Genomic DNA, 19,043 nt, shown 5'->3' on the forward strand with positions numbered 1-19,043 from the left:
TATTTCTCACAATTCTGACTTTTTTTCTCGCAATTGTGAGATTATATTGTGCAATTCTTACTTTTTGCTTGCAATTCTGACTTTTTTCTCTGAATTGTGAGATATAAACGTGCAAGTCCAATTTTGAGGATTTTTTTTTCTTAGAATTAAGTTTAATTACTAGCAATCACATTTTATAAAGTCATAATTGTGATATAAACAATTGAGAGTTTATAAAGTCCAATTTTGAGGAAAAACAAGACTGTTCTCAAAATTGAGTTTATATCTCACAATTCTGACTTAACTTGCAATTGCATGTTATAAAGTCAGAATTGCGAGATATAAACTCACAATTCTGAAAAAAAGTCAATTGTAAGACATAAAGTCACAATTGTAAGTTTTTATCTCTCAGAATTCTGACTTTTTCTCAATTGTGAGTTTATATTGTGCAATTCTTACTTTTTTCTCTGAATCGTGAAATATAAACTTGAAATTGCGAGTTATAAAGTCCAATTTTGAGGAAAACATTTTCTTAGAATTAAGTTTATATCTTACAATTCTGACTTAAAAACCTGCAATTATGTGTTATAAAGTCATAATATATAATATAAACAATTCTGGAAAAAAAGTCAATTGTAAGATATGAAGTCACAACTGTGAGTTTTTTTCTTGCAATTCTGACAATTTTCTTTGAATTGTGAGATATAAAGTCCAAAGAAAAAGTGTTCTTAAAATTGAGTTTATATCTCACAATTCTGTCTTAATGACTCACAATTATGTGTTATAAAGTTAGAATTGTGACATAAACTCACAATTTTAAGAAAAGTCACAATTGTGAGATTTAAACTCGCAATTATGAGAAAAAAGTCAGAATTCTTTATAACACAATTGCGAGTTTGTCACACAATTCTGACTTTATATCTGAGTTTATATCTCACAATTCTGACTTTATAACTTCCAATTCTGACTTTTATTTTCTCAGAAGTGATATAAAATCACAATTGCGAGAAAATAAGTCAGAATGGTGCGATTAAAAGTCGCAATTTCAATTTTTTCCCTCCAGAATTGTTAATGTTCAAAAAACAGCATTTTTAAACAATTAAGTGTGTTCTTGATGAATAAAAGTATTAATTTCCTTTTCTTTCTTTTTATTTGCCCAAAAACTTCATATCGTAGTACATCACAGTTTAACACTGATAATAATAAGAAATGACTTTTGAATGACTTGAACATCTCCTCTTGTCAATTTTTGTGTGAACTATCAGTTTAATTGATCTTGGATCATTTGCTTTGACTGCATCAGCCTAACTCTTAAGTCAGCTGTCACCAATGAAATGTGGGCTGCTGTTGCTTGCGCTCAAAGCTGCTTTAATTCCGCCCCACTGGGCAGTCACTGTGGGAGAGAGGGGGAACTTTGATGAGTGCACAGCCCGTGAATCCCACCGTCTTAAAATAGCCCTTCCCCATCACTCTGTTGGGAACAGACTTGCTGTTCTCTCTCTTTCCTCATCTCATGGTTTCATCTTATTCCTTCTTCTTTTCTCCACTCAGAAAGCACAAGAAATGATAAATTATGCATAAATTAAGCGTAGAAGGAAACCAAAAGACTACAGTTTAGTAACTAGAGTGAAGTAACATCCAAAATTAAAAAAAACCCACAACGAACCGTCTTCGCATTTCTGTAAACACAACCAGACGTACACACCCACAATCTGTCAATTTAGGAAATTTCCATAGTATGCCAGCACTTTCCTACTCTGTGATTAAAGAGTATGAAGAACTCTCAGACAGACCCCAGTGCATTTGGCATCACGCATTTGAGTGGAGCCGAGACTTCACTGGAAACAGCTTTCTCATTATTGCATGCCGCCTTCCCTCTGTGGAAAACACTCAATATAGTGCATAGACACAGTGGCACATTCAAGCACGCATATACCATGTGCTGTTTTACCATAGGCCAACACTTATGTTTCAGCTGGGTCTCAGTGTCAGTTCGGGCTCACTTACCAAGTGAGAAGAATACAGCTAATTGATATGGGTCAGAGGCAAAGGTTTATTTCTAATGTGAAAAGGGACCTGGGTTAAAAATCCAAACTGAATTTAATCAATTGAACTTGACAGTTAGTTTTCATCATGCAGTTTTGTTGTATGGGAAAAGGCAGCTCTGACATTTTGATCCAAAGGAAAATGAAATAAGTATGAAGCAAAATGAATGCTTGAATGGATAGAGGATGACAGTTGCAAATGATTTGCAGATTTGAAGTGGAACTTGATACACCTGAAAGTGTGATTCAATTTAGGCATGTGAATGTGAAGAAATAAAAAAATTACTGACCCCAAACTTTGAACGCTAGTGTATATTGTTACAAAAGATTTCTACTTTAAATAAATGCTGTTCTTTTTAATGTTTTAATAATCAAAGAAACTTGAAAAAAGTTCACAGGTTCCAACAACAAAATAAAAAAAAATAAGCAACACAACTGTTTGTAACATTGATAATAAATCAGCATATTAAAATACTGAAGACTGAAGCAATGATGCTGAAAATTAAGCTTTGCATCAAAGGAATAAATCTATTTTAAAGTATACTAAAATAGAAAAACACTATTTTAAACTGCAATAGTATTTCACAATATTACTGTTTTTTCGGTATTTTTAGTACGATTTTTAAACATTATAAAATCATCCTCAACCCAAACTTTTGAACAGCAGTGTGGTTTTTTTTTTTTTTATAAATACATGTTTTGCTTACTCAGGATATATATTTTTCTATAAATATATAAACACATTTTTGAACAAATAACTCCAGTACTATTCAGTTCTGACTTGACTTTCAAAATATGCCATTTTTCTTAAACTTTCATTTAAAAAACATTTGCCACTAAAATCTCTGGGGAAACATTTGAGTGTGTATGACGCTTCTGCACGACTGTCTTTGTTCCCCGATCAACCTTGTTGGTGTGCCATCTGTCATTATTACAACAGCACAATATGAAGGCGTTCTGCCTCTAAGGTTATAAGAGCGTGTTGAATATTTATTGTGTTGATCCCCTCGCAGGTTCCTGTTCATTATTCTTCTTCTAATAACGCTGAATGTATCGTCTACATTATTACTGCGAGGCTCGTGAGAGCAGTATGCTGAGAAGTCGTGCTATTACACATATTGCACACACCCACATGCACCAATATGTTCTCGCATCAGCTATGCTGGGAAAGAGAATGAGAAAGAGAGGAACTGACCGTCTCCTGGAATGATCCGCAGCGTCACCGTGTTTCCAGCCTCTTTGATCAGGTTGACGATATCCGAGTGGGACTTGTTGGTGATGGAGCAGCCGTTGACAGCCAGGATCCGGTCTCCCACTTTTAGTTTCCCACAGCGGTCAGCTGGGCTTCCCTCGATGATGCGACCTATTTTATGAGGCATTGCCACACATGCGTTTCCAGCTTTTGGCCAACAGTGATTGAGCATGTATGAGTTTAAATTAAGATGGTTACGTTTTTTTTTTTTTTTTTTGGTGGGGATGGAGAAAGGGAAATAGAAGGAGAAAAGGGAAAGAGAGAAGGTATAGGGGTTAATACACCAAGCCACCAAGCCAAAGTGCCAACATTTTCATAGAATGCCCACAGATTGTGCCCTGCAAGCAAAATACACCTTGTGAAAGACAAAAGCATGTTACTGAATGGACAGCAAAGGAGCAATAGCAAGAACGGACATAGGGAATCTGCTGAATTTAGCACTATTAAAAGGCATTTGCATGCTACAGTAGATCACCCTCAGCATCATTTCTGTAGCACCCTTCAGATCCTGTGAATAATCACCAGAGCTTGTGAATTATTCATTATGTTAAAAAAGGTGTAAACTCTTGAAATTCCCTCAGAAAACCGCATTGTGCTGTAAATCTGCCTATATGATGAATTATGAAAAACGACTGGGTATTGTTAGGATTATTCAAGTTTGCACTTTGTGGTGCCCTTTAACAGGTGATGTTAGCCATTTTGCTATTTTCTACCATTTTTCTGAGTTCAACCACACTCCCTCCATTCAGAATTCCACCATTCAAAGTGTGAAAAACAAACTCTTTTTCAGTCTGACTGGCTAGTTTACTGATGAAATGACTAGATATTATTAAGGCTGTACTTTGTGGTTCACTTAGTTTGGCATGAAAGATGCCTTCAGTCGTTTTGTAAATTTTTACCAAGTTGCTGAATTCAACCACATGACTTTCTTTTCAAAATCTTTCCAAAGTTCGCACTTTTCCTGTCCGACTGGCTAGTTTTCTGATAAAAATGACTAGATATTATTCAAGTTTGCACTTTGTGGTTCACTTAGCAAGGCACAAAAGTTGCTGTTAGCCATTTTTGCAAATGTCTGTCATTTTGTTCTATTCAACCACATGACCTTCTTTCAAAAACTTTCTAAAGTTTGCAAACAAACTATTTGTCAGTCTGACTGGCTAGTTTTCTGATATAATGACTAGACATTATTCAAGTTAGCACTATTGTGGTTCACTTAGCGTAGCACGAAAGTTGCTGTTAGCCGGTTTCGCAAATTTCTGTCATTTTGTTGAATTCAACCACATGACCTTCTTTCAAAATGTTTTGCAAAAAAACATTTTCCAGCCTGATTGGTTAGTTTTCTGATGAAATGACTAGATATTATTCAAGTTTGCACTTTGTGGTTCACTTAGCGTGGCATAAAATGTGCTGTTAGCCAGATTTTCTTTCAAAATCTTCCCAAAGTTCGCAAAAAACATTTTTCAGTCTGATTGGCTAGTTTTCTGATAAAAATGGCTAGATATTATTTAAGTTTGTGCTTTGTGGTTTACTTAGCATGGCACGAAATGAAAGGTGATGTTAGCCATTTTTTTTAGCCGTTTGTACTCATTTCTGTACATTTTGTTGAAATCAACCACTTGACTTTCTTTCAAAAATCTCTTCAAAGTTTGCAAATATAAAGTGTTTTTTAGTCTGATTGGCTAGATTTCTGATGAAGACGACTAGATAGTATTCAAGTTTGCGCTTTGTGGTATACTTAGCACGGCACAAAAGGTGGTGCAAGCCATTTTTGCTAATTTCTGTCACTTTCCTGAATTCAACCCCATGGCTTTATTTCAAAAACCTTTCCAAAATTCGCAAACAAACTGTTTTCCAGTCTGACTGGCTAGTTTTCTGGTGAAAATGACTAAATATTATTCAAGCTTGCACCCTGTAGTTCACTTAGCATGGCACAAAAGGTGCTGTTAGCCGCTTTTGTTAATTTCTGTCATTTTAGCACATTTTTTCCACATGCCCTTCTTTCAAAATCAAGTCTGCTAACAAATGTTTCCCAGTCAGACAATACCTTTCTAATTTAGCTAGTTTTCTGGCTTTCTGATGCACTTATTTGCCTGTTTTAGGACTTTTACAGAGACAGATCTCTCAGTTTCATCATAAAAAAATTCTACAGATGTGTACTTTTACATAAACACTGTCTTTTGTAACCAGAAAAAAATGGAAATACAGCAGAGTGGAATGCAAAAACCTGATATTTATGAACGTCCCCTAAAATGCTTTTTTATTGTGATAAATCATGGCTCAGCATGCTTTTTAAAAGTCTTTTTTTTTAACATTTGACCTTTCAGTCAACCAATTTTCAGTTGTCATATCTTGCAAAATATGCATTTTTGATCAGACTAAATGCTGTGATGGCAGTTTAACACAACTATCAAATATTCATTCAACCTGTCACACTTGTCACGCTGCTATGAAGATGATTTGTTGTTTGATTGTAATACTAATGACTGAACTCTGTTTATGCTCTGAGGTCCTCGTTCACAGTGACTCTGGCACAGGAACTCATGCGTTTCATGACTGTAGTAAACGAGTGCCAAGCACTGCTCCCTCGCTTTTATCCCTCTCAAACACGGATCTGTCATTCCACTCTTCCGTTCAACTCTCTGAACAAAACTCCCACGTGGAGTAATCACCAAGCCCGCTGGATGCAGTATACACTTACGTGAAGGCTGCCAACGGCACTATTGTGAGTTTAAAGAGTGGGAGCGTTCTGATGAACACGGCAAAGAAGGATCTAAGTCTGTAAACACGGGATGTCATACTTGATTTGCTTTTTTACGAACTTGATCTCTCTATCAATTACAATTGTTTAAAAATACTGATGGCTCGTGTTGCTGGCAACTGCTAGGATTAAATGATGAGATGTGGACAACCTAAATGCTGTTTCACTAACTCGACAGCCATCTTGTGTAATGGAGACTTGTCTAGTTTTTGGGAAGTAGAGCAGAAATAGAGCCCCACAGAGAGAAGGTGGATATCGACCCCTGCTTCAGGCAGGCATTGCCTTTTGCAATAAGAAAATCAAAGGACATGCAGATTGGCGTAAGGAGAATACGAAGAACCCACACCCACCAAAAATTCAAAAACCAACACCAAAGTGCCATTCAGAGGTAAAAAGCTTCCAGAAGAATGTGAACCTCTCAGTCATTTTCTCTTTTCATAATATAAAAGAAGTGAATATGCAAATATGGGATTAGTTTCCTTTCTCCCATTTATGCATTTGACAGACAATTTTATCCAAAATGATTTACAGTGCTTTCAAGTCACACATTTTGTCATTTTAAATGTTTTCTGGGATCAAACTCAAGTGTGTGCAGCAAATTTGATACTTTCTTTCAAATCTCTCAATTTTTTTCCTCATTTAAAAACACCATCATGCATTTTTCTTTTGCTGTTGGCACCAATGAGAATGCAAAATATTTGTAATATCTGTTGTAGTTTCCGTTCACTATAGAAGTTTATCCAACTATGACGACTCCTGGTTCTTGAGAACCTCAAAAATGTGACCCTGGACCACAAAACTAGTCATAAGGCTCAATTTTTTAAATTGAGATTTATACATCATCTAAAAGGCTGAATACATAAGCTTTTAATTGATGTATGGTTTGTTAAGATACAACGATATTTGAAAATCTGAGGGTGGAAAAAATCTAAATACTGAGAAAATCACCTATAGAGTTGTCCAAATGAAGTTCTTAGCAATGCATATTACTAATCCAAAATTAAGTTTTGATATATTTATGGTAGGAAATTGACCAAATATCTTGAGGGAACATGATCTTTACTTAATATCCTAATGATTTTTGGCATAAAAGAAAAATCTATGACCCATACAATGTGTTTTTGGTTATTGCTACAAATATAACCGTGCTATCTAAGACTGGTTTTGTGGTCCAGAGTCACAAATGTGAAAAAGGTCCATTCTGTTTATTTAATGTAAATGTAGACTAAAAAAAAAACCAATACAACAATTAAATGAAGCATATTAATTAATAATTAAATTTTTAAAAAACAGTCTTACCAAAAGTGGTGCCCGCTTCGGGTCTCGACACTGACGACACAATGACAAATCCGAATCCCTCATTCTCTCCACGTTGGATCTCCACATCATAGGGTTGGATGGCATTGGGGACCACTGTGTTGTTGCTGCCGCCCCCGCCTCCGCTGCCGATGCCACTGGTGGAGCCAGACCCGGAGCTGACCGTGTTGAGGGAGTTCTGGCTGCCCTGCGGCGTGCGCTTCTCCTCGGTCAGCGAAGGGGCCTGTGTGCTGCTGTGGTGAGAGGAGGCCGGGGAGGGAGGCATCTCACCATCCACCTTTGCCACTGAGGAAGAAAAGGGTTGGAGGAGGGTTAGCAAGGTCACTCTGAGAGATTTATTTTCGGCAGTTCAAGGAGAAACCGGCTCCTCATCAACAAGCTTGACACGTGCTTCTGAATAGCTTGAACTGGACATGTAATAACAAAGCAGCTGGTCTCAGATCATTAAAAATGAAGTAATCGCCATTTCCCTGCAAGTATGAAATATATTGCCCTGCTCTCTTACAATGGTTAGACTGGGACTTGTATTCAGGTAGGTGATCCTGGATGAGTGAAAAAGGGTAAGTTATACTCTGAGACCTGACATATGGGACCCAGAGCCCCGCATAGATTAATTAGCCAGAGTCAGCAGGCGTACCCTCATTATCATGTGCCATGAACTCTCATTTAAATAAAGCCTATCTGATAGGAATGGATAATCAGACCGCAAAATCCTGCATAATTTACAGTTCCACAAGTCACGCTGGTCATTACGTTCGGGTTGTAGAGTGCAATAAGTGCACGTTTAAGCTGCAATTAACACTTAGTCTGGAATTAACTCTACCTACTGAGATGAATGACATATGGCACTGATAGAAAAGCTTTGCATCTGCTTAAAATAAAATAAAATAAAATCTACAATATAACAGTTTGGTTGGTTCTTGAGCACACAATCAGCACTTTAGAATGATTTCTGTCATTGATTTCTGATTTCCGTGACCCTGTTTTGACTTTATTCTGACTTTATTTTTCAGAATTGCGAGTTTATGTCTCACAATTCTAATTTCACAATGAAATCAAAACTGCAAATTTAAAACTCATAATGCTGACTTTTTAGCAAAATTGCAATTGCGAATTAAGTCAGAATTGTGAGACATAAACTTTGCAATTCTTAAAAAAAGAAAGTCAGAATTACATGACAAACTCGCAATTGCAAGTTATAAAGTAAGAATTGCAAGTTATAAACTCACAATTCTGACTTTTTTTCTCAAATTTGCATGATGCAAACTCACAATTGTGAGTTATTAATTCAGAATTGCGAGATATAAACTCGCACTTCTCAGAAATAAATTCAGAATTACCTGACAAACTTGCAATTGTGTAATATAAACTCGCAATTGCAAGTTAAGTCAGAATTGTGAGACAAACTCGCAGTTCTGAGAAATAAAGTTAGAATTACGTGACAAACTCGCAATTGGGAGTCATAAAGTCAGAATTACAAGTTATAAACTCACAATTCAGACTTTTTTTTTCAGAGTTTATAACTTGCAATTCTGACTTTATAACTCGCAATTGCGAGTTTGTCACATAATTCTGACTTTATTTCTCAGAATTGTAAGTTTATGTCTTATAATTCTGACTTAACTTGCCATTCTGAGAGCATATCAGTCTTTTTCCCAACAAAAACTGGACTTTATAACTCGCAATTAAGTGAAAAGTGAAAAGAAGTCAGAATTGCGAGTTTATATCTTGCAATTTTGACTTTATATCTCACAATTCTGACTTTTTTTAACATGCAATTGGGAGTTTGCATCATGGAATTCTGCAATTTTGCAACAAGTTTCCATACAAATCCATGCAATACAGTATTAAATAATTTTTTAAGTGATTTTTTTAACAATATCAAGATGCTGGGTTTGATTGTATATGATTGTATGAAATATGACATAATATAATGTATGCAATGTATAATGTAAGAAATGGTTCTCGAGCACACAATCAGCACATTAGAATGATTTCTGAAGGATCATGTGACACTGAGGACTTGAGTAATGATGCTAAAAGTTTTGCTTTGCCATCAAAGCAATACATTACATTTTAAAATATATTAAATAGAAAACGGTTACTTCACAATATTACTGTTTTTACTGTATTTTGATCAAATAAATGAAGCATTGGGGTACTCAAGACACTTGTTTTAAAATTATTGACTCAAACCTTTAAACAGTAGTGTATGAAACAAAATCAATAAATGAATAGTCAGTGAGTAATGTTATAAGAAATGCATAGTTAGATTAAATGTTAGAGAATGCTATTTTTGCTAAATTGTTCAAATGCATGATCCAAATCAATGCTTTTTGTGATGATATACATTAAATATGAGCAACGAGATCTCAATGTGGCTTAATGTTTTTGTGACAGACACTGGTTTATCTCATCATTATCTTCGCAGGTGACACAATGACCTGTTTGCAACAATAATGCAAGAAAATAGCTATAATAATTATGTTGTCGTAAGGACGAAATATATTTTTCAATAAAAATGTAAAATACAGTTTCATGACTAGCAATAAATATTTATAGCCTGTAAATTTTCTGAACAATAATCATATTTTAAAGCCTGCTTACATCCATATCCAGTCTTGCGCCTGACGGTCAGGTTGACGTGACCCTGTTTTGCGGCTTGTTGCATGAGTTGAACGACTAGCTGATGGGATTTTCCCACGACAGCCGTTCCATCCACACAAATTAGCTCATCTCCTGATCGCAGACGCCCATCTTCATCGGCAGCTCCATATTTCACAATGTGGCCAATATAAATCTGTACAGCCAGAAAAGAGACAGTTAACAAAAAAAATCTTCACAACTAACAAATCTGTCTTGGGCAAACTGAACTTCATCCCTTGAGGTTCATCACTTCTCAAACTCAGTGTCAGCATTGTGTCAAGGGGTTGAACTTGACTGAAACGCTGAAATTTCTGCTTATTTTAAGACTAATGGTTGTGAAATGTTCTCCAAACAGTAAAAGCTCTATGGAATTTTTTACCAGCCGAAAAGAGCCGTATTGCAGGCAGTTCTGTTTTTCATTTTTCAAGGACTAGAGTCCGAGAAACCGACTCATCAGTTCAAAGATGTAACATGGCCTCATTAAAGGGAAGAACTGGTGGTCTGAGAGATATTTTCTGACTGATCGAGGCTGTACTGCGCAGATCAAAGCTTTTGTCAACCTACACACACAGGGCAGATGCTTTCACTGGGCACAAGTTTTGCCAAAAGCAGAGTGTTTGTAATATTTCACATAGAAATGGGTATCGTGCACAAGCTGTGAAGACTGAAACAGAGAACTCAGCCAAGCTTGGACTATTACATTTGGAAAATCTTCAAAGGCTCTATATTTGTTAGGCGCCTTTGGAACTATCAAACAGCGCAAGTGTATTTCTGTCTGGCATTATAACTAATTAATAGAAATGCATTAATAAGTAAAATCGTTACATTTTTATCAAATATTGACTTGACAAGCATAATAATGTGTTAAAGCAGTTTTGCTATCCTTATCTAAAACTATTAAAAAATGCCTCCTTTGATTGAATCAAGCTGGCATTAAATAAAATATAAATATTAGATGAAAAACTTGAAAACTTAAACTTTAAAATCTTAAATTTGAATTGTCTTTACAATTAAACTAAATTGACATGATATTTTTTTTTCTTTTTCTGTAAAGTAAAAGCTAATTTAAAATATTAATAAATACTATATTATTGACAACATACTATATACTACAATACTAAAATAACACTGCTGTTAACAGGCAAATATATGGAAGCCCATTATTTCAATTTAATTGTTACTTTTAAATCTAACAATTCGGACTTTTTTTCTTGCATTTTCAGGTTTACATCTCACAATTCTAAAGTCAGAATTGCAAGTAATAAACTTACAGTTCTGAGAAATAAAGTCAGAATTGCGTGACAAACTCGCAATTGCGAGTTATAAACTCACAATTCTGACTTTTCCTCAAAATCGTGTGATATAAACTCGCAACTGCGAGTTCAGTCAGAAATGTGAGATATAAACTCACAATTCTGAGAGCATATTAGTCTTTTTCCCATCAAAAATTGAACTTTATAACTTGCAATTGAGTAATAAAAAAAGGCAGAATTGCTCGTTTTTATCTTACAAATCTAACTTTATTTTTCAAAATTGTTTAAAGCATGCAATTCTGAGAAAAAAGTCAGAATTGCTCGTTTTTATCTTACAAATCTAACTTTATTTTTCAAAATTGTTTAAAGCATGCAATTCTGAGAAAAAAGTCAGAATTGCGAGTTTATATCTTACAATTCTGACTTTATATATCAGAATTCTGACTTTAAAAAAGCAACTGGGAGTTTGTATCATGGAATTCTGAGGGAAAAAAGTCAGAATTGCGTGATAAAAAGTCAAATTTCTTTATTTTATTCAGTGGTAGCAACAGGCTTCCATACAAATCCATGCAATACAGTACTAAATAATTTAAGTGATTTTTTTAACAATATTAAGATGCTGGGTTAGCCTGTATATGACTGTATGAGATATGACATAATATAATGTATGCAAGTATTTATTTGAGGTCCTCTAAATATATTATTTAATACAAATATTCCATGTAGACCGTACGCAAGCTGCATGTAATAACTGTAAAATATTTAGCAGAATGTATTTTAAAAAAAACATATCAGACTGATTAAATGAATAAATAACTAATAAAAATTAAATACAATAACCAACTGATTAGTACAATACTTGCAGAACTGGCTCGCAGAGCTTTTGCACTCACCGGCTCGCCAGGTTCATTGCCTCCCAGGATCCTGAATCCAAAGCCGGTATCTTTTCTCCACAGGAAAATATCCTGCTCCTGGTAATCAGGTACTAAAAAAGGAGGAAAAATAGCTTGAGACCATAATCAATCGACCTGCAGAATGACGCACAAGCTTTGATTTATAACCCAAACCTCCCCCTTTCAAGAATGGCTGCTGGTTCAAGGTGGCAGAAACACGAACAATGTCGCTTCAATGATTGCATCTCACATCTGGACTTTTTCCTAATTGGTTCACACCAATGAAGGTGTAATATAATGACTACTCTGCTCGAATGAATTCACATAGAACAATCTGATTAACAGGTATTCCCATCTGGATAAATGATAAGCACTGACACGTGCTTAAATCTAGATTACAGATCAAGTGAAGCGGAAGACAGAATACAGAGGTCTTTTGAAGCCGCTGTGCCCTTGAGCTTACACCACCACCTGAGCGCCGTCTCCACCACGGCACTTCCATGTCAAATCAGTCAGGACGAGGAACAGCAGAGCTTCCCCCTCTTTTAGACTCGAAGCCCTGCAGACATCAGCAATCTGTCAGGTTTTACATTATTGACCCTGTAGCTCTCCAAAGCATCACATGATGTTCTGTCGAGAGACATCTACGGCTGTTAAGTAAGAGAGAGCTGGAAACCGTGGATCTGGGCGGAAATTTCTTTTAAAACAAGCTTACTTTTAAGAATGCCCTCGGTTTGCGTAGGCAAACAACAAATGCTCTTCATTTGTGAATGTACTGCAAAGCTATTGTAATGCAGCTGGACGTGTGGAGCAGATGGCAGATACAAGGACCTCCATCTCCAGTCTAACCAGATGTACAGCAATTTATTGTAACAGAGACAGGAAGTCGAATGGCTCCAGAGCCATACAAAATGGCTGCTGCATGGGCAATTTTCCCATACTGTTTCGATCTCAATTAAGCAGCAAGGACGGTTGTGCCAGACTCTGCAAATTGTGCATTATGGCAAAGATAGACCTGCAACTTACATTCATTTGCGTTTAAGCCTCTCAATGCAGCTGCTCAATGAGTTTATTGGACTGAATGTTCTCAAGCTGGTCCAAAACTGTCAATCAAATGGCAACGATTTACCTTTCAATCTGTTCAAGGGCTGCAACAGCATAGTCTGATTATGGAACTGACTACCATGAGCTGGTTCTTTCAAGCAAATCAGACACGTACACCAGAACTAGTGGAAATCTCAAACAAATGACTCTAAAGATTTGCTTATTTTTAGCGAATCAAAAAGATAGTCTAGCAAGTGCAATCCAACTCCCAAATGAATTACTGCAATGAGTCGGTTCTTTTTTTAGTGAATCAAAAACATATAGCACAATCATAAGAGTCCAATTCCCAGATGAATGACTCCAAACAGCTAATTCTTTCGGAATAAATAAAAAACATAAAAACAATTTTTCAAGAATTGTTTAAACTTTAATATAACCAGTGAAATCTGATTCTCGAACCAATCACTCAAAATATTTGGTTCTTTTTTTAGTGAATCAAAAACATATAGCACAATCAGAGTAGTCCGGTTCAAAATGAATGACTCCAGAGAGTTGGTTCTTTTAAAATTATTTAAAAGCTTGTAAACATAAGTTGTGCAAAAATTGTTTAAACTTTAGTACAACCAGTGAAGTCTGATTCTTAAATAAATGATATTGAAGATTCAGTGCAAGTGCAATCTGACTCGAACAAATTACTCTAAAGATTTGGTTCTTTTTTTAGTGAATCAAAAACATATAGCACAATCAGGGTAGTCCAATTCTCTAATGAATGACTATAAAGAGCTTGAAAACACGTTTTGCAAGAATTGCTGAAACTTTAGTTTAACTAGTGAACTCTGATTCTCGAATAAATTATTCTAAAGATTTGGTTCTTTTTAGTGAATCAAAAACATACAGTCCAGCAAGTGTAATCTGACTCCCAAATGAATTATTGCAATGATTCAGTTCTTTTTTAGTGAATCAAAAACATATGGCACAATCAGAAGAGTCCAATTCCTGAATGAATGACTCAAAAGAGTCATTCTTTTCAAATCATTAAAAAGCTTGTAAACAAACGTTTAGCAAAAATTCTTTAAACTTTAGTATAATGAGTGAAGTCTGATTTTCGAATGAATGACTCTTAAGTTTTGGCTTATTTAAGTGAATCAAAAACATACAGTCGAACAACGAATAATACATTACTTTATTCAGTTAGTTTTTTAAGCGAATCAAACAATTCCTGAACAAATGACTTTAAAGGGTGTGTTCCTTTCAGGCAGTCATTCAAAAATTCGTAAACACATTTTGTAGGATTATTTTAACTTTGTTCATTATTTAAATTGTATTATTTTTTACTATGGAACTGAATCGTTTTAAAATAAATGTTAATAGAAGGAATAGCTAAGAGGCTGAACTGATAAACTCTTCATGATTTTTATCCCAAGTTCCAACATCCCCTTTAATGAGGGACCCTAACAAAAGCAGAAACAATAAACACACTCCAAGTTAGCAAAAATTCTCCAACCCAAACATTGGAGCGCTCCATTCCACAGCCTCTTAACATCCGCTGAAAGATATTTTCTGTTAATTAGCCCCTCTGCTCTGGCACACATGAAAGTAGTATTAGATTCACAGTCTTCCACCACTACCAATTATATGCACATTTGTCAAAAGATGTGTTCTAGAGCGTGCTGGAGCGTGTGAATGCACTGATTGCAGGGAGAAGTGTAATTGGTCAGAAGTGCCTCGCCGTTCACGTTAGATTCTCACTGGCGTTGAGTGAGTAGGCAAAAGCAAAGTGAAGCAAAGAAGGAATGGGAAAGGCTAATGAATAGCTTTGGAAGTACAGATGACAGGTTCATCCGAACACAGCTCTCTGATCACAACAGACACAGCAGATTCCAACTGACGGCTAATGGTTTATACTAGCTTTGGACAGTTATTTGAATACGGAAAGACTACAGCCAAGCTCAAAAGGACGTTTGATGTTAATGGACTGGTTTGGCGGTTTCGACACATTTGAAATACTTAAATTACTTAATGTCTACTACTTAATATTCACGGTTTCTCAATCCTCCATATTAAGTCTGGTTGAAAATGTTATTTTTGTATATGTATAGATCCACTCTTAAAGAGATAGTTCACCCAAAAATAAAATTCTGTCATTTATTACTCACCCACAACATCTTTGAACACAAATTAAGATATTTTTGATGAAATCCGAGAGCTTTCTGACCCTGAATAGACAGCAACGCAACTGACACGTTCAAGGCCCAGAAAGGTAGCAAGGACATCAATAAAATAGTCCATGTGACATTAGTGGTTCAACCTTGATTTTACAGAGCTACAAGAATACTTTTTGTGCACAAAAAAGCCCAAAAATAACAACTTTATTCTACAATTTCTTCTCTTCTGTGTCAGTTCTCATGTCTTCACAAAACTACCACGATGTATGCGAACATAAAAGGAAGTCTTTGGGTTTGGGACAACATGAGGGTGAGCAATTAATGACAGATTTTTTTTTTTTATTGGTGAACTATCCCTTTAAGGCAAGACACCCCAATTTTGTATTACAAGCTTTCTGCAATGCTATGTTTAAACATATAAAGGATGTATTATCTGGATAAAGCCATGTTTTTACAGAAGGGATTTTGATATCTCTGTTTATCACTCCAAAATGTGAAACCATGTTTTTAGGAATAAAATGTTGTATAAAATCAGATAAATGCTATATGAACAAACCCTACTTAAAAACCTTTAGAAAAGAGATAAAACGATAAAGTTTTGTGTATATAAGTTGTACTAAAGTGCAAAATTCTGAAAGTATGTATTGAAATGGAAATCTACAGATACAAATAGATACATAAACAGTAGATAAAGTTCAATTAAACAAACACTTTCTTTCCACTAGTCTGAAAAAACTGTTACGAAAAGCTAAATAGTCCAAAATCTCAAAGTGCATCAAAAAATATTGTTTTGCATTCAAATTAGTGGTTAGCGATAATCTTTTACACCAAGGTTAGATCATTTTTTCTCCAACGAAACCCCAAAATGTTAATGTTTAGCTAAATGGCAAAGCAGAATAATCAAACAGGAATCCATCCTGTTCCCAACCAACCAAACCTGATATCCCATTACCAACCAAATATAAGAGAGAAACCCAATGATCCGCCGCCATTGCACCCGCCACCAAAATCCCATATTACTTACGCCTACTTTCATACATGCTCCTGGACTGGGCCCAAATTTTAAAGGGATCTGGTTTCTTCTGGAGAGTTCCGTCTACTGGAGGGTCCTGGGGCAGGCTTGGCAGGGGCTGGGAGGGGGGTGGTGGGGCGGCCGACTCGTTGAGCAGGGCCTGGGAGGCGTGTAGGGGGGAGTCAGCGTGGATGCTGCGCTGACTGGACACGCTGTGCTGAGAGCTGCCCTGACTGTCCTTGCGCTCCAACTGTTGCTGTGGCGGGGGGAAAAGAAAAAAGAGGAAACATGAATAGAGAATAAAAAAGCACCACAACCTCCCCAGCGTCTTTAAGACGGACTGCAGGAACTGAATAAATGTAAAGCAGCAAGAAAAAAAAGAAACATGAATGAACGAGTTGAAGGACAGAATGACGCACAACTCTTCTTACCTCTCCGTCAGAATACATTTAAGCCGAGAATTATATTGGTACATTCAACTGCTATTTTAATATTCTGACTCAACTATCATTCAATCTATAATACCCTCTAAGCAACTCAACTCATTATTTTAGATTCAGTTATCATACTAAGTAAGCTTGTTTTATAAAATATGCATGGTTAATCTTCATTCTTTAAAAGAATCTTAAAAAATGGAGTTCATAAGTCTGAGATTTTAAAGAAAGCAATAGTAATATGATTAAGACATATTTCAGACTATTTCTGTCACTAATTAAATAAGCAAATTACAGTGACTGATCATGTGACTCTGTACAGATGGTCAGATTCTCAAATCGAGCCGGAAATAAATCTGGATAAAATCAGGTTTTGCTCAAACTAAAGTAAAAGCTAGTGAAAAATAAGAATACTAAAATGTATTTAAAAAAAAAAACATTTATTTCATGCTAAGTATACTACAAACACACGTACATATTATGTACTTAATAAAAATACCCTGCAACTGTACTTTTAGTATACAAAACTGGTATATTTTAAGATATACTTAATTATTTTTGATTGTGCTTAAGTGGAACTATTGCAAGTATACTTGGCCCACTTTAAATATTCTTATGGTGGCCGAGAGAGCTCAACGCGCTGCAAATAAAAAAAAAAAAAAAAAACACCTGCAAATTAAGAAACCATGTTCAACAGTTTGACAGCACATACCAAATACAGAAATACGCTGCGAAAACAGTATATACTTACAACACAAATAAAGAAAGAAATAGGCTGCAAAAACAGAAACGGGCTGCAAATAGTCACAACACAACCAAACACAAAAATGCACTACAAAAACAGAAACGCGCTACAAATACACACAGACCACATCGGAAATGTTTATGGAAACCGCAACTTAAGTGACAAATGTAAGTACAAAGTAGTTAAGGCCACCTAATGTAAAGTGGGACCAAATAAAGAATATCTATTTTATTATATATTTTATTATTATATAAAATAAATACAAATAAAAAATGGTTACTATAGTTAAACTACGGTAACTTAAACACTAACCATACTTTAACCATGGTATGTACACAAATGGAAATCAATATGTGAAAACAACAACAACAACAACATGGTTACTACAACCTTTCCCACCGTTGTGGTCTGTGTTTGCAGCGGGTTTTTGTGTTTGCAGCGGGTTTTTGTTTTTGCAGCACGTTTCTGTATTTGGTTGTGTTGTGAGTATTTGCAGCGCATTTTTGTGTTTGGTTGTGTTGTAACTTTTTGCAGCAAATTTTTTTGAGTTGTGAGTATTTGCAGCACATTTCTGTATTTGCAGCATATTTCTGTTTTTGCAGTGCATTTTTTTGTGTTTGGTTGTGTTGTGAGTATTTGCAGCGCATTTCTTCGAGTTGTCAGCATTTGCAGCGAATTTCTTTGAGTTGTGAGTATTTGCAGCACATTTCTGTTTTTGCAGTGCATTTCTTTGTTTGTGTTGAGTATTTGCAGCGCATTTCTTTGAGTTGTGAGTATTTGCAGTGCATTTCTTTGAGTTGCGAGTATTTGCAGTGCATTTCTTTGAGTTGTGAGTATTTGCAGTGCATTTCTTTGAGTTGTGAGTATTTGCAGCACATTTCTGTTTTTGCAGTGCATTTCTTTGTGTTGAGTATTTGCAGCGCAATTCTTTGAGTTGTGAGTATTTGCAGTGCATTTCTTTGAGTTGTGAGTATTTGCAGTGCATTTCTTTGAGTTGTGAGTATTTGCAGTGCATTTCTTTGAGTTGTGAATATTTGCAGCACATTTCTGTTTTTGCAGTGCATTTCTTTGTGTTGAGTATTTGCAGCGCAATTCTTTGAGTTGTGAGTATTTGCAGTGCATTTCTTTGAGTTGTGAGTATTTCCAGTGCATTTCTTTGAGTTGTGAGATTTGCAGTGCATTTCTTTGTGTTGTGAGTATTTGCAGCACATTTCTTTGAGTTGTGAGTTTCTTTGAGTTGCAGCGTGTTTTTGTTTTTGCAGCACATTTTTGTGTTTGGTTGTGTTGTGAATATTAGCAGCGCGTTTCTGTTTTTGCAGTGCGTTTTTGTGTTTGGTTGCGTTGTGACTATTTGCAGTGCATTTCTATGTTGTGAGTATTTGCAGTGTCTTTCAGTTTTTGCAGTGCATTTTTGTGTTGTGTTGTGACTATTTGCAGTGCTTTTCTGTTTTTGCAGTGCATTTCTATGTTTGAGGTGTGAGTGTATTTGCAGCGCATTTC

The 19,043-nt window shown here is 35.7% G+C and overlaps 1 protein-coding gene across 1 annotated transcript in view; it reads right to left on the reverse strand.

Moving 5' to 3' along the window:
- The window catches only part of magi1b (membrane associated guanylate kinase, WW and PDZ domain containing 1b), a 125,531-nt gene that overhangs the window by 16,390 nt on the left and 90,098 nt on the right, over positions 1–19,043 (reverse strand). Inside the window, exons 14-18 of the mRNA XM_073825504.1 lie at positions 16,377–16,620; positions 12,144–12,235; positions 9,959–10,151; positions 7,334–7,636; positions 3,220–3,423 (exon numbers count right to left, since the gene is read on the reverse strand). Of these exons, the coding sequence (XP_073681605.1) occupies positions 3,220–3,423; positions 7,334–7,636; positions 9,959–10,151; positions 12,144–12,235; positions 16,377–16,620 (1,036 nt within the window). The remainder of the gene's footprint in view (positions 1–3,219; positions 3,424–7,333; positions 7,637–9,958; positions 10,152–12,143; positions 12,236–16,376; positions 16,621–19,043) is intronic.

This window comes from Garra rufa, chromosome 20 (genome assembly GCF_049309525.1).
Source record: "Garra rufa chromosome 20, GarRuf1.0, whole genome shotgun sequence".
NCBI classification, from domain to species: domain Eukaryota; kingdom Metazoa; phylum Chordata; class Actinopteri; order Cypriniformes; family Cyprinidae; genus Garra; species Garra rufa.